The sequence below is a fragment of the Scyliorhinus canicula genome, chromosome 11 (genome assembly GCF_902713615.1).
Source record: "Scyliorhinus canicula chromosome 11, sScyCan1.1, whole genome shotgun sequence".
NCBI classification, from domain to species: Eukaryota; Metazoa; Chordata; class Chondrichthyes; order Carcharhiniformes; family Scyliorhinidae; genus Scyliorhinus; species Scyliorhinus canicula.
This window is the reverse complement of record NC_052156.1, coordinates 14,333,072-14,360,905: the sequence shown is the minus strand read 5'-3', so window position 1 is coordinate 14,360,905 and position 27,834 is coordinate 14,333,072. Positions and strand designations below refer to the sequence as shown.

Here is a 27,834-nt window from a genome sequence, read left to right as displayed (position 1 = left end):
AATGGCACAATGCACTGCTACTTGGTCTTTTATCCTTAAAAAAAAAAATACACGGTTGTTCTTATGGAGTCGTATAAAATGTTAAATATACCACAAGCATACAAAATAATAAGGATACTACAGGGAGGGAATTAAACTACAGAAGCTTGCTGGCTACAGTATTTATGGAGATGAAATGACCCGAGATTAAATATCACATTAACACTGACCTTCATTTAATTACTATAGGTACTATATACATTAAATATAATTTATTGCAAGGACATGCGAAATCTCACATTTAATGTGCCAGAAATCAATTCCTGCTGTTCAGGCAGTGCCTGGTCCATGTACTGCTGCACATTAGAACTTACATGATGTGCCTCAATTATTTAGTATTAACGATACAAAGAATATCCCGCAAGAGATTCCTAATCTATTTCAGGGGTTTGATGTTGTACATGATTAGCTGCCACTCTGGTTATTGTGTGGTCCAAGATGCTGGATAGTGGATGCTGCAGTTTAGAAGCAGAATAATAGTCAGAATATTCTCAGGAGTCAAGTCAGGAAGATAATTTCTAAATACCCTTGTAGATTCTATATCTGCCTCAGCTGCCCAGATCAATATGAACTCCAATACTATTAATATATTTCCTAACCTTGAATAATTGCACAGTTGCACTTTTGTCGGTCAAGACTGTGGATCAGTTAAAGACTTACTTTATACCTAAAGCCATTTGAATTTTACTGTGCCTTAGAGGAGTTAGGGAAGAGAACATAGAACAGTACAGCACAGCACAGAACAGGCCCTTCGGCCCTCGATGTTGTGCCGAGCAATGATCACCCTACTCAAACCCACGTATCCACCCTATACCCGTAACCCAACAACCCCCCCTTAACCTTACTTTTAAGGACACTACGGGCAATTTAGCATGGCCAATCCACCTAACCCGCACATCTTTGGACTGTGGGAGGAAACCGGAGCGCCCGGAGGAAACCCACGCACACACGGGGAGGACGTGCAGACTCCGCACAGACAGTGACCCAGCCGGGAACCGAACCTGGGACCCTGGAGCTGTGAAGCATTTATGCTAACCACCATGCTACCGTGCTGCCCTCAAGGCTCTTATTTCTTTGACCATTCAAATGTCCATGAACTGAACAAAACACAACTTTAAATTTTGAATTAATAAACCAAGGCAGTACAAAACAAAAACACAACAGTTAATTTCACCACATCACATTGGCAGAGCGTCTATCCACAAATAAGCACAGTTAACAGGCGAATAATATATAAAAAGGCTGGTTAGTACTTCCGGTGTCACAATCATATGCATGAATGGCTTGATAAATGAAAAATCTCCAGAGCTCACAAATTATCGGTTCCCTTTAATTATATCCTGTGCACAATATTTATTTTCCGCCTGGGCAGAAAGGCTATATTTACAAGGTGGTGTGTTAAAAAACTTAGGAAACATCACATCCTCACGTGTTATGTTCAAGAGCTTTGTCAACATGATCCTATGTCCGCCACAAGATTGTGCTGTAGCCCATAACTCTCAAATTAAAAGCTCAATTCACAAAGAGCAGGTGGTGATTTTTGAACTTGAAAGTCTAATTCTATACTCCATCAGGACCAATGGTCAAAATTGAAGCACTCACTTGAAACAGAGTTGAAAATTGTGTGGTCTGAAAGCAACAAGAATAGTTTACGTGCAGCAGTTACACTTGCGACGGGCAATAGAAAACATTGCGTTTTTAAAATTACTGGGGGTAAAATTGTATTTTTTAAATAATGCAAAGAACAATTCCCTTCATTAATTGACATTTTTCCAATCCCCACATAAAAGGAAATCCACGCCTGAAAGATCGATTAGGAAGCTGTAATTCTCCAGCCCATTAATAGTTCTATGGAGCTGCCAACTTTATTTCATGGTCAACTCACCAAAGGTCTAATCGAAAAAGAACATATTTTCGTTCCTCTATCCCCTTCCTACTTTACTCCTGGAAGAATGGAATATGGATGATATTTAATATGAAATTCTGATCCCCACTGCAGCTTCAGAACCTTGGTGCCTTTTTTCCCCCAGGGGGCCTAGAAGGGAGGGCCAGGTTGCAAAAGATGAAAGTTGAAATTTAATCTGCCTCCACACCAAAACATCCACCTCCTTGGGGACTAAAGTTGCTTCACCTATTTAACAGTATGAATCAGGGATTCTCAGCTTTTGCATAGTAAACAATACTTCCCTGGTTGTGGCAGAAATGCATCTTTGGCACATCAAAACACTGAAACGACAGAAGCGGGCTTAATCTAAGCTTCAGACATGGCTCACCATAACACATTCGAGTGATTTTTTTTTTTTAATTGCAGAACAATTTCATACTTCAAAATGGCTACGGAGGAGGAGGAGGGGGCAGGAAGAAAAACAGAACATTTCAATTCTGCAAGTGTGTGCGCCCAGTGCGATTTCAGAGGTTGGCAAATTCAGATACCACCATGTCAGAATAGTGAAAGAAAATGTATAAAAACAGAACCACCCCACTGTATTTACATAATGTACATCTCGAACATTTTGAAGAAAGTAAACTTAGTTCGGAATTAAAACTAGGTTTTGAACTGTACAAATATACAATATAGTAACAGGGATAAATTTCAGTTGAAGATTCGAACAAGAGAAAGAAAGCGGTTTTGGTTACCACAGTAAATCAATCAGCTCAGTTCTCAAAAGTAAAAACATGCAGGTGCTGGAATTCTCTGGAAAACGAGAAAGGGTGGGAGAGACAGCGTTAATGTTTCAGGTTGATGACAGTTTTGATGAAAGATCTGCGGCCTGAAACGTGCCCGTTACCCTCTTCACAGATGTTGCATGACCCAGCCGGGCGGTTTCCACCAATTACTTTTTTTTTGACCAGTTCATTTGTAAAGCTACCCATCTGATCCAATCAAGGAGATTTTCTTCCTATACTGGCATCCATCACAATGAAAACACTGAATTGTATCTTCAGTTTTTACAAACTTGAGTAAATAGCATCATTTTTGGCTGGGATATGAAAGGAAATCACAGCCACATTGGCACTGGGCCTCAATATCGCGTGGTTAGCACTGCGCTCACATTCTTAGACAGCTTGCACAGTCCCACTGAAAAGAAATCCCAACACATTCAATTAGGAGTTTTAAATGGAGTTGACACCTGCCCAAGAGAAAACTTATGTTGGAGGGACAAGTCCAAAATCTGAAGTCCTTGTGTCGATGAGTAGGAAGAGTGGGCAAAAAAAAGAAAAGAAAGATAGTCTTCACTTTTACTTCCTCTATGAAAACTTCCATAGAAAATAACTGTAACCATCACCATGACTGATAATGCCCAAGCATAAGGATTTGACTCGTCAGCCTGTAATCAAGTTCAAATCAATCTCTGCAGAAACCCAAACCTGGAGGTCCAACTTTCTGTTTTCAGTCCGCCACTGATTTCAGTCAATTAAAAATTATCCAAATTCCTTTTCTTCAGTCATCAATCGTAGGTAGCCAAAATGCCTGTGAAGAAATTAAAACACTTAAAAACCTTCCATTGGCTAAAACATTGAAGTTATGCGCTGAACTCCAGTCTAATCCTATGCCGAATAATGCTCCTGGTACAGGGATTTTCAAACTGTCTGTGGGTGCCAACAAATATTGACACATCCAGACCCCTTATTCAAATCATTGCCATATACACCGAGGGAAAGCAGATTATTGGGCAGAAAATGAGCTTAAGTGGACAACAGAAAAGATACCAGGAAACCATTGTACAATTAATAAAACAGAAGGTTAAAGGCATGGATATAAAAATAGAAACACAGCAGCAAACTCCCTCTGGGGTAGTAGCCCCGAGACGCAAAACCAATTTTCTGTATCAATCGTCATTTGACTTGTTAATTTTATGACAAAACAGTTGTGTGCAAATGGTTTATTACATAAAACAGTCAACTTAAATATAATCATTTTGTTTGCAAACTGACTTACCTTCTGGCGTACAGCAACAAGAAAATAGTGTATACAATAATACGTAACAGCTGTTAAAATGCAAATTTATTGATGGTTGGAGGGCAGCCTGCTCATTACAATTTTCTGTGGTTGACAACACTTAAAAACGATAGGGAAGACACAGACAGCTAAGAGCACTTTTCTTGCGTCGATTTATCACCTGGTCAATTCAGCAAACGCACTCCAGTGTGAAACTCATTTATATTCAAATTCCAGATATAATTGCAGAGTTGGCTGATGGGTCAGCAACTGAGGAACTGTCCTGGATAATCCTAACCCTAAAAATGCACAGTAGTTGTTATGGCAACAGAATTTTTTTCTCCCAAATGGCCATGCGTACTTACCATGTTAGAACATGCACTGGCAAATGTCATGAATTTGGGATTAAACTGAAGGCAGGAGACAGGACCTGTATGTTTCCCATCCAAAACAGCCACCTTTAACCCACTTTCGGCATTCCAAACATGAACTTTACCATCCTCCGATCCTGCAACCCAAAACAGATTGTGCAAGAGTGCAATTTAATATTTCATTAATTTCATACTGACAGGAGAGGAAAAGTTAGCGAAAATTTTTACTTAATTCAAAACAAAAGATCTCCCCAAATTTCACATTTAATCAAGAAGGGTTTGGAGAAAAATTGAGTGTGGTTAAACACTCATCAGCAACAGATAGTTTAATAGGGCCATTCTCTATCAACAGTGCCATTACACAATTGTCTTGCATGGAGGACCCTGCTGCCTCCCCAAAAAAGGGCAACCGAAAGTGCTAATTGCCTTCAATCGCATCTAATAAACCACAGAACAGCACATATGACTACCCAAGGATGAGGTCACCATTGCCATTGTGGAAAAAAATACATTGGTTTTGATTTGCCCCTTTCATCCCTACCCCATATCACATAAAAAGAGAAAAGCAATTTGTCTCCGTGTTAGTGAAACCTCTGGAACAGGGCACCTAATTTCAGAATTTTTAACAAAACCATTTTTATTTCAAGGAAATGCAACCAACGGCATTGCACCAAGTTCAAAATTACTGTACGGTGCAGGTGGCCACTGTGGTCCAACAGATTGTTGTTCATATTTGCAGAAGTGGTTGTGAGGTAGCAATCCTAACAGCAAGCAGCTATTGTCGCAATTGTACTACATGAATATCATTTGGGCAGAGTTTTGGAGAGTAGGTGGTGTGAGCAGTCTCTGCTGGCGCAAGAGCCTACTACACCTGGTATTCCCAGACGGTCTCTCATCCAAGTACTAACCAGGCCTGAGTCTGCTTAGCTTCCGAGATCAGACGAGATTGAGCGTTCAGACTAATACGGCCGTAGGGGAGTACTCAAAAAGAAACACTTCCCCCATTATTTGATTTGATTCCTGCATTGTGCTTCCTTGTTTTGGATTGCCACACCAGAGAACACAGCTTACCTGTACCTAGTCTATCAAACCAGTTTAGCACTTTTAACTCCTCAAATTAGATTACACCTCAACCGTCTAAAGGGAATGCAAATTAACTTTATACAAATATTGTAACTCACTTTGTCTCCTAACATAGTGCCAACATAAACTTGGATGTGCACACTTCCTTCACCTAAACCATTGATACATATGGTGAAAAGTTGAGGCACCAGCCATCACACACCAATCTGACTAACTACAGTAGTCCCCCGTTATACCGCGCTCCGCAATACCGCGGTTCACGATATACCGCGGGGGGGCTTATGGACCCCAACTGTCAGTTGTGTCAATTTCAGCGGCCGGCTGATTATTTCAGTGAGAGCAGCTTCCCTCTCTGGATCAAAGTGAGCCGGCCGCTGAAATTGACACTGCCGGCTGCTCTCTCCCTCCAATCAGAAACATTAAAACTTAAAAGTTGGATTGGAGGGAGAGAGCAGCCGGCAGTGTCAATTTCAGCGGCCGGCTCACTTTGATCCGGAGAGGGAAGCTGCTCTCTCACTGAAACAATCAGCCGGCCGCTGAAATTGACACTGCCGGGGGGGGGGGGGGGGGGGGGGGGGGGTGTGTTGGGGGGGAGAAGAGGGGGACGGGAGGAGAAGAGGGGGCGGGTGTTGGGGGGGGGGAGAAGAGGGGGGGCAGGTGTTGGGGGGGGGAGAGGAGGGGGGCGGGTGTGGGGGAGACCCCCCTGGGGGTGTGGGGGAGAGGGGGTGGACCTGCGGGTGTTGGGGGAGAGAGGAGGGCCCTGCGGGTGTTGGGGGAGAGAGGGGGGCCCTGCGCGTGTTGGGGGATGGGGGAGGAGAGGGGGGGGGGGGGGGCGAGCCGGAGGGTGTGGGGGGACAGGGGCGAGCTGGACGCTGTGGGGGAGAGCAGGAGGGTGTGGGGGAGAGGGGCAGAGGGAGCGAGCCGGAAGGTGTGGGGGGGAGGGGGCGAGCCGGAGGGTGTGGGGGGAGAGGGAGCGAGCCGGAGGGTGTGGGGGGAGAGGGAGCGAGCCGGAGGGTGTGGGGGGAGAGGGGGCGAGCCGGAGGGTGTGGGGGGAGAGGGGGCGAGCCGGAGGGTGTGGGGGGGGAGAGGGGGCGAGCCGGAGGGTGTGGGGGGGGAGGGAGCGAGCCGGAGGGTGTGGGGGGAGAGGGAGCGAGCCGGAGGGTGTGGGGGGAGAGGGGGCGAGCCGGAGGGTGTGGGGGGAGAGGGGGCGAGCCGGAGGGTGTTGGGGGGGAGAGGGGGCGAGTCGGAGGGTGTTGGGGGGGGAGAGGGGGCGAGTCGGAGGGTGTGGGGGTAGAGGGGTCTAGTTGGAGGATGTGGGAGTAGAGGGGGCAAGCCGGAGGGAAAAAAAAGAAATTGACACTGCCGGCTGCTCTCTCCCTCCAATCAGAAACATTAAAACTTAAAAGTTGGATTGGAGGGAGAGAGCAGCGGGCAGTGTCAATTTCAGCGGCCGGCTGATTTCAGTGAGAGAGCAGCTTCACTCTCCGGATCAAAGTGAGCCGGCCGCTGAAATTTTAATTGGATCCACGATGGGGGTTTTAAATTTATTTTAAAATCTATGCTAGCGCTTCCCATTGTGAGTCTACGGGGGTCTGACCTCTCCCCCCGCAGACTCACAATGGGAAGCGCTAGCATAGATTTTTAAATAAATTTAAAACCCCCATCGTGGATATCCGCGGCTCGGATACAACGCGGGTGGCTGTCTTGGACCCCAACACCCGCGTTATAAAGGGGGACTACTGTATTTATCCTTTGTTTGTCTTCTGCCTCCCAACCCACGTTACAAGGCTGGATGCCTCTTCAGCTAAACAGCCTAGGCCATTGTCTATAAAATAAATTAACAAGTGTTTACGAGGTGATGAACATTTGATTATATTGGAATTGCAGCAACTCCAGTGAATTTCAATGAGCACACACACAATATAACTTAGTTTTCTAGGGAAGAACCAATTTAACAAAATGTCAACACCCTCAAGATGAATAAATACTGGAGTATTTTAGAGATAAATACATAACCAAACTGTTTGAACTAGAATTCTCAGACTTACCTATCATCACAAATTGAGAATCTGGTGTGAATGATGCTTCCAAACTAATACCTTTGTTGTTGTTGTATCCCTAAAACATCAAGCAAGATAGTTCAGCACCAAGTCAACATTCTGCCAACTAAGGAATGAAAGCAGGGTATTTTGTTTTAAACTAGTGCAATCTTCTTCAGAGCAGCATCCAAAGAATACACTTTGCTGCCCCCACCTCTTACAACTTCAAAAGCGAATGAGTCACTATGCTGTTTTCACACATCCATTTTCATTGAAATTCTGGTGTTGCAAAGGAGAAGAAAAACAACCTGGATAACTACAGATCAAATTAGGCTAATGGCCATCAGGCAACCAGGGGGCTGGTTTAGCTCACTCGGCTAAATCGCTGGCTTTTACAGCAGACCAAGCAGGCCAGCAGCGCGGTTCGATTCCCGTACCAGCCTCGCCGGACAGGTGCCGGAATGTGGCGACTAGGGGCTTTTCACAGTAACTTCACTGAAGCCTACTCGTGAAAATAAGCGATTTTCATTTCATTCTTTTCAATTATGGGAAAACTCTCAAAATACATAATTAAAAACAGAATTGATGAGCATTTAGAAATGTACAGATAAACAAGGACAGCTATTTGTTATATGTATAGCGCTCAACACAGAGTTAACAGATTTTTATTAAAAAGCATCCAATTGGAAAACTGTCTGACAGGAGGCTTGTTCCAAAAGACCCAGTCTAAGGTATGAAAGAATTGTAGCAGCATCAACAGTTAGGAATGAAGGGCTAGGTCTAATGGGCTGTTTTGGGAACAATCTGGAAGCAATCCATCAGAGGGCCAGCGCTGGGTCCATTATGATTCTTGGTACAGATGGTGTGGGTTCTTGGTATGAACGGCACAATTTGAAATTTGGCGACAAAATTAGGAGAGCAAGGAATAATAATAATAGCTTATTGTCACAAGTAGGCTTCAATTAAGTTACTGTGAAAAGCCCCGAGTCACCACATTCCGCCGCCTGTTCGGGGAGGCCGGTACGGGAATTGAATCCGCGCTGCTGCCTTGTTCTGCATTACAAGCCAGCTGTTTAGCCCATTGTGCTAAACCCACCCCTGTAAAACACTTGAGGACAGGGTGTATAATTTGATGCGAATAAATGTGAAGGAATACATTTTGATGCAAATCCAGGATTGTGGGAAAATGCAGAGATTGCGGGATGAGCAGAAAAGTTGGTGTACAAGTGCATAAGTCCTTGAAAGTATGAGTAGAGCTGTAAAAGAAAAGCCAATATTAATTTTTGAGTTTTATAAAATAGGCACAGATAAGAGTGCAAGATAGATTTTTAGGAGATGTCAAGGATTTGAGGTACTGGGGTAACGTTGACTGGAACAGGGGGAATCCAAAGGAATTTTAATGTTTTTTCAAATGAGGTAGGATTTTACAATGTGAAAAGGGAAAGACTATTTCCTCGGTTTGAAGTGTAGGTGACAAATGGTCACCAGTAGGAGAAATTTCTTTATGCCAGATTCTTGGAGCAAGGAATGCTTTGCCACAGATTTAGGAAGATATTGCAAAACGGTGGTGCAGTGGTTAGCACTGCTGCCTCACAGCACCAAGGACCCAGGTTCGATCCCGGCCTTGGGTCAATGTCCATGTAGAGTTTGCATTCTCTCTGTGTCTGCGTGGGTCTCACCCCCACAACCCAAAGATGTGCAGGAGATATGAACTGGCCATGGCCATGCTATATTGCCTCTTAATTGAAAAAAAAAGAATTGGGTACTCTTAAATTTATTTCAAAAAAAGATTTAGGAAGATGTAAATTTCTTGAGTTCTAAAGGTCTGCTGTTGGTATCTCATGTTCTGCTAAATGCCTTTATTAAAAACCTTTTAATGAAGCAAAAGCTTCATTTGCTGCTCACAAGAATTCCACCTACCCCAAATGTTTGCAGTACTGCTCCTTTAAATGCATCAATGAGTCTGACCATGCCACCATTGGTAGACACCAGCATCAGTTTTCCGTCGTTGCTGAATTTCAATCCTGTCCATTCACAGGTCCGCTCGTACTGCATCTTAAATGTGGCAAAAGGACCCTAACAAAACAAGGTGGAAAATCCTTTAATTTTCTAGTTTAATCTAAGAAACTTCACAATTTATTTAATCTTACGTTCATTATCACCCGTCTTTCCCATCTGCTAGAGTAAAGTATACCTAACTCCCAAGCTGTTTTGTCACTGTTAAGTACATATTATTGACTCAGCAACAATTGAATCATCTTCTACCCATGGAGCAGTATGTGTCATCAACTCTTCATCCTCTCCCTTCCAAATGAGTGGGCACCTTGAGGAAATAACTGGTGCATGTCTCATAACTCCAAACATAGCACACCAATAATCTACTGCCAATTACATTTCTCAGGTCGGTGATGACATGGTATAGCCAAATGTTATTGAAAGGATCCCACATTTTGTTGGAGGAACTAGGGTGAAGTTGACAGCAAAGTAGTACCGTAATTTCTACATGATGCAGGACTACATTTTGCCTTTTTACTTGGCTTCCACTCAGCATCTCTCATTGCAAACTGGATTCAAGGAGAATTGGAATATATGTTTAGTGCCAACAAAGGTCTGAAGGCAGATCAGCTACACTCTCTATCCAAGACATGCTTCCTTAAAAGCAGTCATGCGCCACATACCTCTCAATTTGATAGGTTTTAGGCCACAGTGATCCTGCCCATCATTTTCGCTCAGTTCACAAATAATTTCCCAGTCAAGTCACACATACTTCGCAATTACTTCCAAGGTGGTGCCAAGTAAATTTTTACAAAAATTTACAAAAATACAAAAAAAGTGTAGATTGAAGCAACTTGGATTGCCTCCATGTAAGCAGCAACATACAATACATTATCTGCCTGTGGGGTTACATACATTTGAACACGCTTAGACGATGCTGCATCACAGGAATTGCTGAACTCAAAAGCAAAATTTGGTTAAGAGGTTCTACCTTGTCGAACGACCGTAGATCATAAAGTTTAATTATTTCAGAATTCACGCCAGCTGCAAATATAAGTCCCTCGGGATCAAAAGAACATGTTGGCCTCCCCTGGAGATGCATTAAGCCCTGGCAATTGATAAAAGCAGCAAATGAGTACTAGCAGGTAAGATTAGAAGTGAACAATTATGAACAAGCACTTTACTCCTCCCATTAAAGGTCACAGAATCTATAAAGTCCGTACAGTGGTGGGGAAGGCCATTTGGCCCATTGAGTCACCACTGACCCTCCGAAAGAGCACCCTACCTAGACCCACTCTCCTGCCCTGGGTTTGGCTGGTTTAGCGCACTGGGCTAAATCGCTGGCTTTTAAAGCAGACCCTGGCAGGCCAGCAGCACAGTTCAATTCCCGTACCAGCCTCCCCGAACAGGTGCCGGAATGTGGCGACTAGGGGCTTTTCACAGTAACTTCATTGAAGCCTACTCGTGACAATAAGCAATTTTCATTTCTATACCCGCAAGTCGAGCTAATCTGCACATCTTTGGACTGTGGGGGGAAATCGGAGCACCCGGAGGAAATTCACAGACTCGGGGAGAATGTGTAAACCCTAAACAGTCATCAAAGGCCGAAATCGAACCCAGATCCCTGGCTCTGTGAGGCAGCAATGCTAACACTGTGCTGTCCATAAAGTTGTATTTTGTCATCTTCTCCATTCTATTTTTTAAATCTGTTTTCACATGTGTCAAGGGAACTGCAGATAGGCTGCCATGCCTCTGCTAAAGCCAGACACTGGGGGCAGGTGTGATGGGTGTGGAGGTGGGACAGGCTGCTCCATGCAATTCTTGACGCTACCTCATCCATTGCAGTTTTGCTAAACCTGTTGTGTGGCAGAACTGCCAGAGCAAACACTCAACCAGGCTATTCAGTACTATTTACAGTTTATCTTACATTCAAAACACTTTCATTGTATTTGTTTATAGAATCTCAAGCCAAGCCCAAAACCTATTAACCAAAGTAAATGCTCATGCTTGAAGGAATTTTTTGTGCAAGGGAAGAAAAAGGAGGAACAGACACTTCAACTTCACATTTCCTCCTTTTTCTTAATACAATACCAACAGCACAGAAGACCATTCGGCCCACGTGTCTGCTCTCTCTCTCTCTTCTCTTCTCCTCTTCCCCCCCCCCCCCCCCCCCCCCGGAAAGAGCACCTTGCCTGTACCCATCCCCTCCCAATCCCACAGCCCCACCCAACCTGCACACCGTTGGGACTGTGGGAGGAAACCAGAGCACCCGGAGGAAACCCACGCAGCCACGGGGAGAACGTGCAAACTCCACAGTCACCCAAGGTCAGAGTCGAACCGGATCTCTGGCGCTGAGGCAGCAGTGCTAACTGCTGTGCCACCATGCCGCTCATTCAGTCTACAGGAAAAAGGCAAGCACAGCTCTGCCAGGCTAACATTGCGTATAAAGAGCTGCAAGTGAAGATTCCCGGTTTACTAAAAATTAAAGGAAGAAATAGACAAAGTTAAAAAGCAAATTGGTGCTGTTGCTAATTCAGATGCTGCAACAGGCATGTGAAATTTCTATACCACCAGACAACCTTCTATTGGCATTAACACATTCGGAGATTTGTTTTACAACGTTAGAAGAATATCATCTAACGTATATGGCATCTCGCAGTGACGAAGGCTCTGCTCAGGTCTTTACAGCCCTGTTCTACTAGCTGCAAAGGATTATCTTGAGAAAACTCAGCCATTGTTATCGTGGGGCTGTGCATGACAAACTATTCCTTTATGTTGACAGGGACTGAAAACCCTCAAATTCATTGGGTTGTAGCTTAGAATGCATTTAAATTGCAGGTAGTCCACATGACAAGGCTGCATAGTGGTACCGATGGCCAGATCCAGGAAATCACACAATTAGTCACAATTCTTCAAGCATCAAGACTACTTGGGCAGACTGTCTATCTCAGTTTGTCATTTTAGTTTGTTTAGTTTGTTACTGTATCCAAGGTGCAAGGCGTTTTGCTGTTGTTAAATGCATTTTTTTTTGTAGTATTAATAGCAGAAAATGCATCACTATTATTGCATGGGTAGGGTCTTTCGACTTTTCCGTGAGTGCCGCTCACCTCGCTGTTAGAGAGTGCGCTGTCGGTGGCGGGAATGGAGAGGGAGGATTTTGGAGAAGGATATGGCATCGCGGGAGGAGCTGGGGGTGGCACTGGAGGGGGTGTTGTGTGAAGTGCTGCGATGGGTGCCACAACCTTGGTGCAAGACTAGGGTTAATACAATTAAATGTGCACATCTGACCAGGTCGAGGATGAACCGGTTGTTTGCAGGAGTGGAGGAGAAGTGCGAGGGGCCCGGCCAATCATGTTCACATGTTTTGGTTATGTCCCGAGTTGGGGAGGTTTTGTGGCTCTTTCTTCAGCACCATGTCAGCAATCTTGCAAATGGATTTGGAACCCAATCCTGTAGGATCTACAGATAGAGGCAGATGTATTAGCCTTTGCCTCGCTAATTGCTCGCAGACGGGTTCTGTTGGGGTGGAGGTCAGCTTCTCTACACTGTGCCTCATTATGGCTGGGGGACTTCATGGAATTCCTGTATCTTGAAAAAGTTAAGTTCACCTCAAGAGGCACAATCAAGGAGTTCTACAAAAGATGGTGCCCGCTCACTCCGTACTTCAAATACTTGGTCAAGGCAACTGCTGGGAGTGGGGGTTGTTTTTGTTCTCATGTATAAAATGTTACAAACTTAACAGATACTTTTCAAAATAAAAAAACTATATTGCATGGATTCAAATAGATCCTTTGATCTCCCAATGCAAGGTGCTTTCGATTGAAGATGACAGGAACATTGTTAGTGTGATGGTTCAAATTGAGGATACTGGCATGGAGAGCTTTCTGGTTGAGCGAAACATTATTGTCCAATTCATTCTTCCTCTATTATGACAATCGCAATTGACAGGAAGGTCTAAAAAGTGAGCAAATTTGCAGACCGTTCCAGTGTCAACCTGCCTGGTTTGAATTTAAACATTTAATAGTTACTGTCATCAGTTAACTGGCGTATTCTCCATGGCACTGCCTCTAACGAGTCCACTTGCCAACTAAACAGCACTCGCTTATGAAGTATAAATTGTTTGTCTTTTCATTTGGTATTCTTGCGAATTTTCCTGATGAATGCAAGCCGAGAGCTTTGACAACATGGTGTCTTTTTCGGCAATTCTCAAATATGGAATTGATAAAAAGGCTCTTCACATTGTTCAGTTGGATTGCGGTTACCTGGCACTGAGATGAAGCATGGTTTTAAAAGCAATACTGCAGTGAAACATCAGACTAGACCACTGCTCAAATCTTGAGCAAAGTTTGAACCAATTACCTCCAGATCCAAGATGACACTATAAATTCACAATTACTACTTTTCCACCTCCACTAAAGCTGACAACTATCATTTACGTCATTTAGATAGGAGACAAGCAAAACATACTTGACAATTGGGTGATCGGAGGTCCCACAGTCTGATGGTTTTATCCAAGGAACTGGACATGAAGGTGTCATCCACAGGAGACATGCATAATGCTACAACTCTGTAAAGCATGCAAAAGAAAAAAAGCACAACATTAAGAGCTTCAGAACAATTTTTCACATCTCAATTCTGTGTATACTCTATTGCAAAATATATCTTCAAGTATTGGCTATGAACAGTGCTGCAATGTGCAAACATTTCAGTCATAAAAAGGATTCTGTTGCAGTTGACACTGGAGGGGACTGGTCCCCACTGAAGGAAAGCAGAAGTGCATGGATATTAAATGAGAATGGAACCCAGCTTGGCAGTGTTGGCTCTATAGACAAACACTGATAAAACTGAGCACCCAGGCTCACGAGTTAAGAACGGGAAAAGTATCTAAAGGTTGTCAGAACCTTTGATCAGAAAAACTCCTCACCCAAGGGAGATACAAAAAGACATCCTATACATTCAACGTGTCACAGTACAATCCAACCACACAATGTTTTGGGGCATGTTCATTTATTATTATGGTTTGTGAAGGACAATCTGAGCTCTAAGTGGAGATTACATTTAATTATTAGGCGCACATAGGGGCTGATTTAGCTCACTCGGCTAAATCGCTGGCCTTTAAAGCTGACCAAGCAGGCCAGCAACACGGTTCGATTCCCGTACCAGCCTCCCCGGACAGGCACCGGAATGTGGCGACTAGGGGCTTTTCACAGTAACTTCATTGAAGCCTACTCGTGACAATAAGCAATTTTCATTTTTCATATTCAGATCAGAACATATTTGATTCAGCCACTATTGAAGTGTAGCCCATGGAAAATGCCTTTAATCGAAACAGAGCTGACAAATAGAAATATTTCACTTACCTCTTGCTGTGACCATGGAAGTATCTAATGTACTTATTGTCATGAAGTGACAAGTACCGGATAGTATCTAAATAAAGAAACAAGATAGGATGTATATAATTGAAAAGAAATAAAACATTTACTTTATATTCTAGCCTGTGCACTTTGATCATTTTTAAACTTCATTGGGAAATTTGCAAACTTTTTACATTGAGAGCACAGCATTCCTTATTTGTTCGATACACTATCATGGAATAGTTTGAGGGGACGAATGGCAACTTCCGCTCCTATTTCATAAGTTCAACAGAATGCAGTTTACTCTCAGGCGTATCCTTGGGCACAGGAGGCATTAGCCGAGGACTTTAATGAAGTGATGCTATGTGCAAACTTATTCAGCCCGTGCTCATTTTGCTGAGAGTTGTAGTTACAAAAGCATGCCTCGGTCTTGCTTGCCATTCTTCCTCCATTATCTAACATTCCAAGTGGCATTCCTGGATAACCATGTGGCTTTGAGGTTGATATCAAAACGTATTGATACAAAGGACAATGGCTGTGACTGCAGGGTCTATCATAGATCGTGGGTCTGGGTTCACAATAATGCCTGGTTGCCTTAGAGTTTACAACGTTGTTTGATCAGAGAGGCAGCATTTAACTTAGAAGTGGTAGCACATGTTATATTGGGCTAGGTGGAAGGTTATTTGCAGAATGCAATTTGGTCTTTGTAAAACAATCACTGAAACCACTTGAAGCAAACAATTACAGGGCAATCTTAATTATGGTTGGGTAGCACAGTGGTTAGCACTGCTGCCTCACGGCACTGAGGACCCAGGTTCAATTCCAGCCCCAGGTCAGTGTGGAATTCGCACATTCTCCCAGTGTCTGTGTCTCACCCCTACAACACAAAGATGTGCAGGGTAGATGGGTTGGACACACTAAATTGCCCCTTAATTGGAAAAAATTAATTGGGTTTTCTAAATTTATTTTTTTAATTCTTCATTATGATTGAGGAGATTCATCATTGCATTTAGACAGTAACGTCAAAACATCCAAAGTTGTTCACACAATTACTTTTGGAAGTGCAGTTATTGGTTAGATAGGAAATGAAAAGGCACACTGGACCCTGAAGTGTCAGTGTTGCTACTTAGGAGAGTTTCTAAGCTCTGCGACCTTTTCCTGGGCCCCACAAGCGTAGGCCTTTTTGTTTACATTTGGATGAAAGTAGATAGAAAGAAAATCTCAGATTCCAAATTACAACTGCAGATTATACAGGAATAGCACATCCAGTCCAAAGGCACAGCTTTCATAAATCAATCTCCCTTTCTTGAGGCATTTTGAGTTGCAGTCAAATGTTTGTTTTTTAAGAATCATGAGCCTCCCAAATTCAGATACTGTAATTTCAAGATTCCAGTTTGGCCACCAGCCTTCAGAGCAAGTCTAATTATTTATCTACTCCACAGTTAAATCAACTTTTTATTGCATGTTTCTGAAGGAAATAGAGCCCCAATTTGTAAACTATTAAACCATAGCTTCATAAAGTAATACCAGCTTTGCAGGATTCAACAAATGTTAATACTAATCTTTCCATAATACAACATTTTATTTACAATTTAAAATCAAGCAAGCTCCTGATCCAGAAAATAATTTTGTACAACTTTATCAATATTGAATTCTTTAATCTTCTGGAGATAGTGGATTCATCCAAGCAGTAGCTCTTGATACCTTCTGGGTGATGTTGGTCGCTGGCCCAGGCAAGGCAGTGGCTTGTACAGTTATCTCCATCAACCGGGTGGTGTCACAAACCCTCAAACTGTACAAACAACTACCTCTGCACGGGCACAGGCAGAACAGTACATGGACGTCGGCTGCACCTCGCTGATCGCAGAGGGACAAGGAGATGAATGCCACCACTCTGGACTGCAAACACAAAACAGCTACAACTGATTTCTAAGCCATTTTCAATAGCTAACCCCAATAATGTTCATGGGTCACAAAGTTGCTTTAATTAAGCCTATTGACCAAGGTATCAGCTTCAAAAGACAGAACAAGGTTTTGATATCGCTCCAAAAACAGTTCACACGGACTTTAATTTTACTAGGATTCCTTGATGCCACACATGGTCAAATGTTGAGTTGATGACAGAGGAACCTTTGAATTCTACTTTTTTGTCCATGTTCAGCTGTGGAATGGCAGAACCCAAACTGGGCACAGATTATTGGTGAGTATGTACTTCCTGACACTGCCCATCTTTGCTGATAACCGGGAGTAGGGTATTGAGGTGCTAACTGTTTGGATAAGATTCCTCCTGCTTCATGGGAACAGGATATATCGGGGCAATTTTCCACTGTCAGGTAACCAGTGTTGGAGCTGCTTTTGTAAGTTAACGGCATCATTGCATTTTTCAATCATGATATGTAAAAATGCTACTCAAATGTCCAATAAAATGTTACACATTTACATTACATTCATGGAGCAGATAGCTTTATTTGGGTTTGGGTTGATGTGGTTTGGGACTGGCAAAAACAAATTGGAAATACGGCGCTGAGACACCCGGGTTCGATCCCAGCCCCGGGTCACTGTCTGTTTCACCCTCACAACCCAAAGATGTGCAGCTTTGCGCAGGTGAAGGAGACACAGCCAGAGTGGGAATTTGGAATTGGTAATTTGGTGCAGTGAGGTAATTCGGTGCAAAGTGGAAGAAGGTGCTTTTTCCCTACTGTTTTGTGTTCTCATTCTTCTGGCCTGTAACTTTTAATCTGCAGGGTGAGATCCAGAGAGCATCTGAGAACCTGGGATGGTAAGTGATTTTTATTCATTTTATTTTTATTACCTTTTCAAATTGTGTGGGGCGGGAACAAGTGACATCACAGTAAAGCTGTGACCCGATTGGCTGGTTGGGAATCTACACTAAATTTAAAACTTAAGCATTGTTAAACTAATTAAGCATAATTACTTAATTATAATTAAGAGGGGTATCTAATCCAGAGATCAGAGAGTACTGTATTTAGCTTTCACATTTATAGTAGAAATCTAGAGCTAGAAAACATAGTTAACAGTAATTTCTTTTTAAAAACGTTTTTAAATTTAATTTACTAATTAATTGATGCAACGCCAATTAGAGGGGTGCAGTGCTCTGACTGTGAGATGTGGCAGGTCCGGATGGCTTCATCTGCATAAAGTGCACCCAACTGGAGCTCCTCACAGACCGCATGGTTCGGTTGGAGCAGCAGTTGGATGTACTTAGGAGCATGCAGGTGGCGGAAAGTGTCATCGATAGCAGTTATATAAATGTGGTCATACCCACGGTGCAGGCAGAGAAATGGGTGACCAGGGGCAGACAGTCAGTGCAGGAGTCCACTGTGGTTGTGCTCCTCTCAAACAGGTATACCCCTTTGGATACTGTCGGGGGGGGGGATAGCCTATTAGGGGAAAACAGCAGCAGCCAGAACAGTGGCACCACAGCTGGCTCTGATGCTCAGCAGGGAGGGTCAAAGTGCAGAAGAGCAATAGTCATAGGGGACTCTTAGTCAGGGGCACAGATAGGCGCTTTTGTGGACGTGAAAGAGACTCCAGGATGGTATGTTGCCTCCCTGGTCCCAGGATGTCTCCGGACAGGTAGCGGGCATCCTGAAGGAGGAGGGCAAACAGGCAGAGGTCGTTGCACATATTGGTACTAACATCATAGGCAGGAAGGGGCATGAGGTCCTGCAGCAGGTGTTCAGGGAGCTCGGCAGAAAGTTAAACGACAGGACCTCTAGGGTTGTAATCTCGGGATTACTCCCTGTGCCACGTGCCAGTGAGGCTAGAAATAGGAAGATAGAACAGCTAAACACGTGGCTAAACAGCTGGTGTAGGAGGGAGGGTTTCCATTATCTGGACCACTGGGAGCTCGTCCGGGGCAAGCGTGACCTGTATAAGAAGGACGGGTTGCATCTAAACTGGAGAGGCATAAATATCCTGGCCGCGAGGTTCGCTAGTGTCACACGGGAGGGTTTAAACTAGTATGGCAGGGGGGTGGGTACTGGAGCAATAGGTCAGAAGGTGAAAGCATTCAGGGAGAACTAGGGAATAGGGCCAGTATGGCTCTGAGGAAGAGCAGACAGGGAGGTGTTGCTGAAATCAGCAGGTCTGGTGGTCTGAAGTGCATGTTTTAATGCAAGAAATATTACGGGTAAGGCAGATGAACTTCGAGCTTGGATTAGTAGTTGGAACTATGATGTTGTTGCCATTAGAAACCTGGTTGAGGGAAGGACAGGATTGGCAGCTAAACGTTCCAGGATTTAGATGTTTCAGGCGGGATAGAGGGGGATGTAAAAGGGGTGGCAGAGTTGCGCTACTGGTTAGGGAGAATATCACAGCTGTACCACGGGAGGGCACCTCAGAGGGCAGCGAGGCTATATGGGTAGAGATCAGTAGTAAGAAGAGTGCAGTCACAGTGTTGGGGGTTTACTACAGGCCTCCCAACAGCCAGCGGGAGATAGAGGAGCAGACAGGTAGTCAGATTTTGGAAAGGAGTAAAACGGGTTGTGATGGGAGACTTCAACTTCCCCAATATTGACTGGGACTCACTTAGTGCTAGGTACCTGGACAGGGCAGAGTTTGTAAGGAGCATCCAGGAGGGCTTATTAAAACAATATGTAGACAGTCCGACTAGGGAAGGGGCCGTACTGGACCTGGAATTGGGGAATGAGCCTGGCCAGGTGGTAGAAGTTTCAGTAGGGGAGCATTTCGGGAACAGTGACCACAATTCAGTAAGTTTTAAAGTGCCGATGGACAAGGATAAGAGTGGTCCTAGGGTGAATGTGCTAAATTGGGGGAAGGCTAATTATAACAATATTAGGAAGGAACTGAAGAACCTAGATTGGTGGCGGATGTGTGAGGGTAAATCAACATCTGACATGTGGGAGGCTTTCAAATGTCAGTTGAAAGGAATTCAGGACCGGAATGTTCCTGTGTGGAAGAAGGATAAATACGGCAAATTTCAGGAACCTTGGATAAGGAGAGATATTGTGGGCCTCGTTAAAAAGAAAAAGGAGGCATTTGTCAGGGCTAGAAGGCTGGGAACAGACGAAGCCTGTGTGGAATATAAGGAAAGTAGGAAGGAACTTAAGCAAGGAGTCAGGAGGGCTAGAGGTGGTCACAAAAGGTCACTGGCAAATAGGGTTAAGAAAAATCCCACGGCTTTTTACACGTACATAAAAAGCAAGAGGGTAGCCAGGGGAAGGGTTAGCCCACTGAAGGATAGGCAAGGGAATCTATGTGTGGGGCCAGAGGAAATGGGCGAGATACTAAATTAATACTTTGCACCAGTATTCACCAAAGAGAAGGAATTGGTGGATGTTCAGTCTGGAGACGGGCGTGTAGATAGCCTGGGTCACATTGAGATCCAAAAATATTACGGTAAATAAGTCCCCAGAGCCTGATGGGATCTAACCCAGAATACTGAAGGAGGCTAGAGGAAATTGCTGAGGCCTTGACAGAAATCATTGGATCCTCACCGTCTTCAGGTGATGTCCCGGAGGACTGGAGAATAGCCAATGTTGTTCCTTTGTTTAAGAAGGGTAGCAAGGATAATCCAGGGAACTACAGGCCGGTGAGCCTTACGTTAGTGGTAGGGAAATTACTGGAGAAAATTCTTCGAGACAGGATCTACTCCCATTTGGAAGCAAATGGACGTATTAGTGAGAGGCAGCGTGGTTTTGTGAAGGGGAGGTCGCATCTCACTAACTTGATAGTTTTTTTGAAGAGGTCACAAAGATGATTGATGCAGGTAGGGCAGCAGATGTTATCTATATGGACTTCAGTAAGGCCTTTGACAAGATCCCTCATGGTAGACTGGTACGAAAGGTGAAGTGACACAGGATCAGGGGTGAGCTGGCAAGGTGGATACAGAACTGGCTAGGTCATAGAAGGCAGAGAGTAGCAATGGAAGGGTGCTTTTCTAATTAGAGGGCTGTGACTAGTGGTGTTCCGCAGGGATCAGTGCTGGGACCGTTGCTGTTTGTAGTATATATAAATGATTTGGAGGATACTGTAACTGGTCTGATTAGTAAGTTTGCAGATGACACAACGGTAGGAGGAATTGGGGATAGCGATAAGGACTGTCAGAGGATACAGCAGGATTTAGATCATTTGGACACTTGAGCAGAGAGATGGCAGATGGAGTTTAATCCGGACAAATGGGAGGTAATGCATTTTGGAAGGTCTAATGCAGGTAGGGAATATACAGTGAATGGTAGAACCCTCAAGAGTATTGAAAGTCAGAGAGATCTAGGTGTACAGGTCCACAGGTCACTGAAAAGGGGCAACACAGGTGGAGAAGGTAGTCAAGAAGGCATATGGCATGCTTGCCTTCATTGGCCGGGGCATTAAGTATAAGAATTCGCAAGTCATGTTGCAACTGTATAGAACCTTAGTTAGGCCACACTTGGGAGTATAGTGTTCAATTCTGGTCGCCACACTACCAGAAGGATGTGGAGGCTTTAGAGTGGGTGCAGAAGAGATTTACCAGGATGTTGCCTGGTATGGAGGGCATTAGCTATGAGGAGCGGTTGAATAAACTCGGTTTGTTCTCACTGGAACGACGGAGGTTGAGGGGCGACCTGATAGAGGTCTACAAAATTATGAGGGGCATAGACAGAGTGGATCGTCAGAGGCTTTTCCCCAGGGTAGAGGGGTCAATTGCTAGGGGGCATAGGTTTAAGGTGCATGGGGCAAGGTTTAGAGATTTACGCGGCAAGTTTTTTTTTTTTTTACACAGAGGGTAGTGGATGCCTGGAACTCGCATGGTTTTGGAAGCAGGGACGACTGTGACATTTAAGCGACATCTTGACAAATACATGAATAGGATGGGAATAGAGGGATACGGATCCAGGAAGTGTAGAAGTTTTTAGCTTAGACAGGCAGCATGGTCGGCATGGGCTTGGAGGGCTGAAGGGCCTGTTCCTGTGCTGTACTTTTCTTTGTTCAGTGGATTGGCTGCACTAAATTGCCCCTTAATTGGAAAATAATATTTCATTTTAGCCCACTGAGCAAAACACGTTTTATGGTGCAGTGCAGCTTCATCATTCATACTGTTTATTAGTGTCACAAGTAGGCCCACATTAACACTGCAATGAAGTTACTGTGAAAAGCCCCTAGTCGCTACACTCTGGTACCCATTCAGGTACACCGAGGGCTAATTCAGAATGTCCAATTCACCTAACAGGTACGTCTTTCGGGACTTGCGGGAGGAAACTGGAGCGCCCGGAGGAAACCCACGAGACACGGGGAGAACATGCAGACGCCACAGACAGTGACTCAAACCAGAAATAGAACTTGACACCCTGGCGCTATGAAGCAACTGTGCTAACTAGTACTACTATTCCGCCTGCAATGAGCTGAAACAAAGCCAGTCTACTCTCCAGTCTCCCTTATTAGACTACTCATTAGTGCATTGCTAGTGCAATTATTATTAAGAACATTTGAGCACGGAAGGTAAGGCATGCAAGTAATTAAAACTAAATTACTTAGGCAGCACCGTGGCGCAGTGGGTTAGTCCTGCTGCCTCACAGCGCCGAGGTCCCAGGTTTGATCCTGGCTCTGGGTCACTATCCGTGTGGAGTTTGCACATTCTACCCGTGCGTATGGGTTTCACCCCCACAACCCAAAGATGTGCAGGGTAGGTGGACTGGCCACGCTAAATCGCCCCTTAATTGGAAAAAAAAATGAATTGGGTACTCTAAATTTATTTTTTAAAAACTAATATTACTTAAAGAAATAATAAAACAGTACATTTCATGTTTCAAAACAATTCCAAAAATCAAAGCTGAGAGCATGTTCCAAGGTCAGTTGCGTGTGAGGACTTCCACTCAATTTCACACCATGATGCTGCTGTACTAGAAACTGATATACCATAAACGTCATTTATTTCAACAAATGTAACAGATTTGCGGAAGTATTTTCCACTGTAAGCACCTCCCTATAGACCACATTATCCTCCGAAGATTTGAGCGACAAAACGGCACAACAAAAAGCAATCAACATCATTCACTTGCCAATCACCGAAGGTACTTCAGCTTCAAGTGACATCCCGTTTCTTACAAGGTTGGGCTCAGTAACTTATCCAAAGCAGTACTTTATTATTTGATTACAATTCAGTTAAACAAAATATGCACAATGCCAAGGAAAACAAAATGTTTAGATTTATCATTTTTTTCTGCTCTAAAATGAATATGAAAAACACTTGCAATTAGCACAAAGGTGGAAGCAGAACGATTTTCACCTTCCAAAACACTTGTACATTTCACCTTAGTACCCATTTACCATCTCTTAAATTATTTTGACTCCTGTTGATTTTCCTGTCTATTTTCAGAACTTCAATTTCAATGGTTGTAAACAAACTTTTGAACAAAATCTTTCACTAAAGTGTGTGATTCTATTCCCCATCTTTGCTGAGGAGGCCAATCCCAGCCAGTGAGACATGAGGATGTACAACTGGCTGTCATCCCCTGAAGTGGGAGATACAAAAAGGAAGAATAAAATCTGGCTCCATTTCTACTCAAGTTTGTTGAATGCGTCAACGTATAGCCAGCAAGGAGAAAAATAGCTAAACTGACCAGGTTCAGCTGCGACTATCTCAATCTCTGATACACCTCCCTAGTCTCCAAAGCATGTCAAACAGCTCGGTAACATGGCCTATGTAAAAAATACACGTCTGGGTGCGGTACGAACAGATTGACTGCACATCTTCGAACCCAATCCAGTCAGGAGTCACACCCTCCAGAGCGAAGGGAATAAAAAGTTTCCCAAAAATTCCACTACCCCTCTTATTTCTTAATACAGTAACTTATTCCTCCTCAACATACATCTGCTAATCCACATTTTAAATTTCCATCTTGTTTCATATGTTAAATTAAATTTAGTGGATAATTTGATTCAGTTCAAAAATAACAATCACATGACCACATAATGACAACACTGTAAAACTATCCACGATTATGGGAAAATGTAACAAAGCTATTTAACATGTTTAGAGTTGGTGTGGGTTCCAAGTTACAAAATCACAAACTAAAGTTTTTCTTAAATATGATTGAATTGAACATGCAAAACATAAATTCTACTAAACATATTTAATATATTTACAGCAGATAAATACTAACTTTACACTATGACAATAGATTTTGATGCCCCAGTCCTCAAGAAGTTCACAGAAAGAGAAACTAAACCACCAGAGAATTGCATGACAGCAGCTAACTTACCATCAATTTTGTTAGAGCTGTAAACCACTGTGTTTGCTGCATGTGTGTATCTGATCAGGTCTACCCCATACTTCTTACTGTACAGTGTTCTCTTTGGTCTGACAGATAAGAAAGATTTATAATTAAGTGATGTTAAGTGCAAGCTTAAATACAAATTCCAAAAAAGGGTCATTAACCAAATTCTGAGAATTCTCTCAACACCTGCTCCTTTGGTAAGGATTCAAACTGAATAATTAAGTTGAACACATGCCGAGGTGGGAAAGGGGTGCGACAAAAATAATGAAAACCTTCATTAGAATATAGATTCACTGTTCCTTGTCTGGAGTGAGACTTTTTTGTATTGATTGGCGATGCAGCGTGGAATACCTTGTTTAGGATTAGACACTTGAGACAGAAGAAAACCTTGCATGGACTGGGGGAGCATCTGGCTTTCTTGGCGCAGGAGTACTGACAGATTTTCCAAGGCATCGATCACAGTGAATCGGAAAATAGGATGTTTGCATGGGTGCGATAAAATTGAGACAGAAACCAACTCTCCTGCGCCCAGCGAGCCAGATGCTCCCCCAGTCCACGCAAGGTTTCTCTTTTCAGTCTCAACGGTGATTCCAGTCCTAAACAATGTTTTCCCTTCTCCATTGCCAATCCGCACAAAAACAGTCTTTCTCATTCCAGATATGGGACTCTATTCATTCCAATTAAGGCTTTCATTCTGTTTGTTTCTTCCCCTCCTCACCCCCAAATATTTCCAGTTGTTTCTTCCATCTGACTTTCTACAACTCTCCAAAATCAAACAGTGCATCAGCCTCCTTTAAAATTTAAACTGGGGAAAATTGTGCGTATTACTAGATAATGGGGGTGAGCCTTTAACTGAGTGGTACCATACCCGCCTCTTAGTCAAAAGGTGCAGAGTTTGAAACTTGCGACTGTTGTCACTGCGAGTGGGGCTGCACCTCTGAATTTTGGGTTTACATCAGCTGGAAAATATCTGGTGAGCTCAGGAACCCCCCCCCCCCACCCCATGCTGCGAAGGGCTAACGACCCTGTCAGCAGGCATAATAATTATGGCTATGGAAGGAGCGAATATATTGCAGTTTGTCAAGACTGTTCATCAGCCAGTGTTCCCTTTCACTACCTCAAACAAGAACGCAAAAATACTGAAATAAGTGGAAAATAACAAAAACATAACCAATTAGAATGGGGAGCAAAAAGGTTAACGAGCTAGAAAATTTGACAGACTTGATGGTATAAATATAAACACAACTTACAAGGAGTTTTATCAGAAAAGATACTAAATTTAACTTCAACACAAGAGTGCGAAAGAACAATGGAGTACACAGTGGTCCATCAGATATCAGAGCTTACTCTCACCGGTTTATTACTGCAGTCTACTTTGAAGACCCCCCATAAAAAAACATGTTCAAGTATCAGAAAGGATATTAACAAAACCATCTCCATGCACTATTTAACTAAGTACTACATGTTTGCAATGAGGACTGTGCATGTCACTAATTTAGCTACTGCCATATAGTGCAGTCCTTTATTAAAGCAGTCAAGCATTTCCTTATGGCCACAAGAAAATATGCTATGTCAACTAAAAAGCACCAACTAACGCTGCTACGGTGGCATCTTATGATTTACTGGCAAATCTTACTTGCAACAATGGAAATGCCAAATGAAAAATCATAAAGCACATGCATCACCCACTGTGAAAAAAAACTAAAGAATTCCAAGTACCACTCGCTTGGCGTGTATGGCCACTGCACACCATAACAAGAGATACAGAAGCAAGACTGAGGTCCACTGCTTTATTAGGGGGTCAACCAGTTCAATACTGCATTTTAAAATCAAGCTCAGATATTCCGATAACATTCAGTACCTCTATGACTCTACTCTGTTGGAGTAATGTTATTTTGTGAATTGAGATACCTGACCTAGAGCTGTATATTCACTTTACAGAATTTTGTATTTACAGAATTATTATTTTTTCCAATTTAGGGGGCAATTTAGCGTGGCCAATCTACCTATCCTGCACAGCTTTGGGTTGTGGGGGTGAGACCCACATAGACACAGGCAAAATGTGCAAACTCCACAGGGCCACGAACGAACCGGGGTCTTCGGCACAGTGCTGCAGCAGTGCCAACCACTGCACCACCATGCTGCCCTCACTTTACATAATGAGCTGTAGCAAAGACTGGAAATATGCAGGTAGTGACAGTGGGTGACCGGAGGTGCAACTGTGGTTACCCCTTACATCTGTGGAATAACCTGCCAGTACATACTGCCAAGATTTACACATGAAAGAAACTAGTGATAATAGAACTGTGCAAGTGAATTCAACAGGCAAAAAAACTGGTATGGGAAAAAAGCCAATCTCCTTTAAAGACGCTTTATTAAAAGAATCTTATAAAGGAGGGGCACATGTGACCTAAATGCATTTAAATCTAACGCACTCCTATGGGCAGAGAGCATTCCATGGCCTTATCCCTTCCACCTCCATAATCTATTCCAGCTGCACAACCCTCGACGATCAGCTTTCCTCCCACACTGACCTCGTGTACAAAACCCACTCCCCTCTTTACTGAAGGGAGGGGGCAGTGCCTTCAGTCATCTCGGCCCTCAACTCTGGAATGTCCTCCATAAACCTCTCTCACTCCCTTTTCAGGCCCAGCTCCGGTCACCCCGTTAAGAGCTCGTCGTTTAGTTCTTCGTGAATCTATTATCTGAGTGCACTTTTTACAAGTACACAGGGGACATTCTCGACATTGGACACATACAAGGATGTCCAGTTCATGTGCTCCATCATCAGGATAAAAAAAATCAGCGTCTTTTAACGCCTTGGTTTTCATGATTCTCAGCTTCCTCTAGTTTATAGACAGCAAAACTGCGGAAATGAACCCTGCACGAAAGAGAAGATTTGGAAAATGAATTCTGCAGCCAACCAGAAGCTGCACTTTCCAGGATCGTTAACGAATTTGAAGATTATTGCATGCCAGAAAAAAATGAAAGAGCAAAAAAAAAGTGGCATTGAAGCCCTGGCCTTTCACTATTTCCCGCCTTGCGTCTAAGGAGGGACTGCCCCTTTTTTTAAAAATCGCTAAATAAAAGAAGCTAACTGATTCTAATCTCCCAATCTTTCACTCTCCTCTCGCCAGGTCCTGGCCTCTTCCTCCTCCGCCAGCCCGTGCCGGGAACGGATAGGGGTGGTGGGCGTTGTGAAAATCGAGGCCGGGGCTTTTGTAGGCCTCACCGACCCCGGAGGGTCTTTAAACTGGGGAGAGGGGGGGCGGTTACTTCACTCACTTGCCCTCCTGGCAGTCGTACAGGACGATGGAGTCGTCGTCGCTGCTGGAGATGAGCGTCTCCCCGTTGGGCGAGAAGTCGAAGCAGTTGATCTTGTCCGTGTTCTCCCGGAACACCTTGGCCACTCGGAAGCTGCGCAGCACGTTATCCGTCAGCTTCATCGCCTCGCCGTACCCGTTGGCGGGGGGGGGAGGAGCGACAGAGAGAGAGAAACGGACGGTTAAAACGCCGGTCGAGAGGCGCCTCCCCCGCTCTCGGGGGTTTTCTTTCCCCTCCGATCAATATCGGGAAGCAGGCGGCGAGCCGACAGTAGCGGCTAAAATGGCGGCGCACGGGCCGGGCACAGAAGCTGCAATCACATTCCCCTCCCCCAACATCGCGAGGCATGGTGGATCGAGGGCCGCGGTTGGCGGGAAGCCGCCATTACCCATAATACTAGACCGCTGGTTGTCAGGGAGACGGAAGAGGGGCGCGGCTTCTAGCCCTCGGCGT

General features: G+C 44.0%; 1 protein-coding gene and 1 pseudogene across 1 annotated transcript; both read right to left on the bottom strand.

Annotated features, from left to right (window-relative positions):
* Window positions 1-1,348: 1,348 nt before the first annotated feature.
* wdr82 (WD repeat domain 82) lies at window positions 1,349-27,727 on the bottom strand. The gene is made up of 9 exons (XM_038812322.1): window positions 27,343-27,727; window positions 24,043-24,140; window positions 14,828-14,894; window positions 13,935-14,034; window positions 10,459-10,575; window positions 9,393-9,548; window positions 7,482-7,551; window positions 4,345-4,487; window positions 1,349-3,511 (listed from the first exon to the last, which is right to left on the bottom strand). Exons 1-9 carry the CDS (start codon window positions 27,501-27,503, stop codon window positions 3,482-3,484), a joined length of 942 nt encoding a protein of 313 aa, XP_038668250.1. The 5' UTR covers window positions 27,504-27,727; the 3' UTR covers window positions 1,349-3,481.
* LOC119974036 lies at window positions 5,210-5,326 on the bottom strand (annotated as a pseudogene).
* Window positions 27,728-27,834: the final 107 nt, after the last annotated feature.